Here is a 1,307-nt window from a genome sequence, read left to right as displayed (position 1 = left end):
TTTACAAAAAACCCCGTTTAAAAATTCAATTTAAACGGGGTTTAATTTTCATTTAAAAACATTGCTCCCTGATGCTGTTGGCGACACGGGCAATCATGAGAGGTGGCACACTCATACCGCATACATATCGCACATTTGCGGTGCAAAAGTCGTAATCACTTGGAAAGCTACTCATACGTCTATATTCAACGTCCGTAAGGTTTCTTTTTTCGTGATAATATACAAAGTCTCCGGAGCAGACAAGAGTATTAGCTACTTTATCGTCGTAATGCAGTTTGGAGCTAAAAAAAGAGTTTGCCTCCTTTTTGTTTCTGTACTTCGCATCAGCATATCTAAAGGACGGGTCTGCGTAGGTCAAGTAGCTCCAACGATCAGACAAGGAGGGTATAAGTGGCTTCGGATTGCCCAGCTTGCACCCTTTATCGGCTATGTGGCCAAAAGGAATGGGCGGTTCATTGAACTCAAACTTTAGTTTAGGCAACTTCAAATCTTTGCGCCGGGCAATAAAAAAGATGCGTTCACGAGCCTGTGGTACGCCCATAGTGGCACTATTGAGTTGGAATAACTGTACATCATACCCGATGCTGTTTAACCGCTCGTGTACCTCGATTGCATACTTTTTTGCCCTCCCGGCAATAATTCCCGGTACATTTTCCAATACGGCCACCTTAGGTCGTAATTTGCCTATAGTGTCGCAATATACAAGTACTAAGTCATCTAATGTTTGCTTCTTTTGTCCCTCCCGAAACAGCTTTTTTACACCCCACGTCTGCTCTCTTTTGCCAGTCATAGAGAAAGTCGTACAAGGCGGTGAACCGTCTAATATATCCAAATCATAAAGTTCTGTAGGGAGGTCATTACGTTTATTGAAGTCCCGAACGTCCTCCGGATAAAAATATTTTGGGTTGTGATTTTTAATGTAAAGTTTAGCAATTTTCGGGTCTATTTCGACGCCTCCCAGATGGTCAAATCCTGCCAATTTGTAACCCATGGTGGAACCACCCCCACAAACAAAGGTGCCGAAAACTTTTAACCCGTTACTTTGGGGGTAACCGGTTAATTGCCAATCGTAATTTAAGTTTTTCATATTGTTTTTTTATAGTATTTATATCAATTTCCTTATTAATAAATGGTTTTTGTTTTACGTTCATGTTGTAGATTATTTATGAATTGGTACATCGTTGATTCTTCTAGTGGTCATAGCATCACAAAAACAAAATATAGACCTTCAAAAAACAAGACTCTTTAAATAGATTTTAAATAGCATTTAAATTCCCTCTCATTTCATTCCACCAACAAAAACTCGG

General features: G+C 39.8%; 1 protein-coding gene across 1 annotated transcript; it reads right to left on the bottom strand.

Annotated features, from left to right (window-relative positions):
- Window positions 1-52: 52 nt before the first annotated feature.
- Window positions 53-991, bottom strand: LOC106752405 (modification methylase HphIA-like). Its single transcript, XM_014634087.1, has one exon. It carries the CDS (start codon window positions 989-991, stop codon window positions 53-55), a length of 939 nt encoding a protein of 312 aa, XP_014489573.1.
- Window positions 992-1,307: the final 316 nt, after the last annotated feature.

Source organism: Vigna radiata, unplaced genomic scaffold (genome assembly GCF_000741045.1).
Source record: "Vigna radiata var. radiata cultivar VC1973A unplaced genomic scaffold, Vradiata_ver6 scaffold_2025, whole genome shotgun sequence".
Lineage (NCBI taxonomy): Eukaryota > Viridiplantae > Streptophyta > Magnoliopsida > Fabales > Fabaceae > Vigna > Vigna radiata.
This window is presented reverse-complemented; position numbering and strand designations above follow the sequence as displayed.

Excerpts from the sequence above, each read along its gene's own strand:
- LOC106752405 (XM_014634087.1), bottom strand. The coding sequence starts at position 991 with ATGGGTTACAAATTGGCAGGATTTGACCATCTGGGAGGCGTCGAAATA.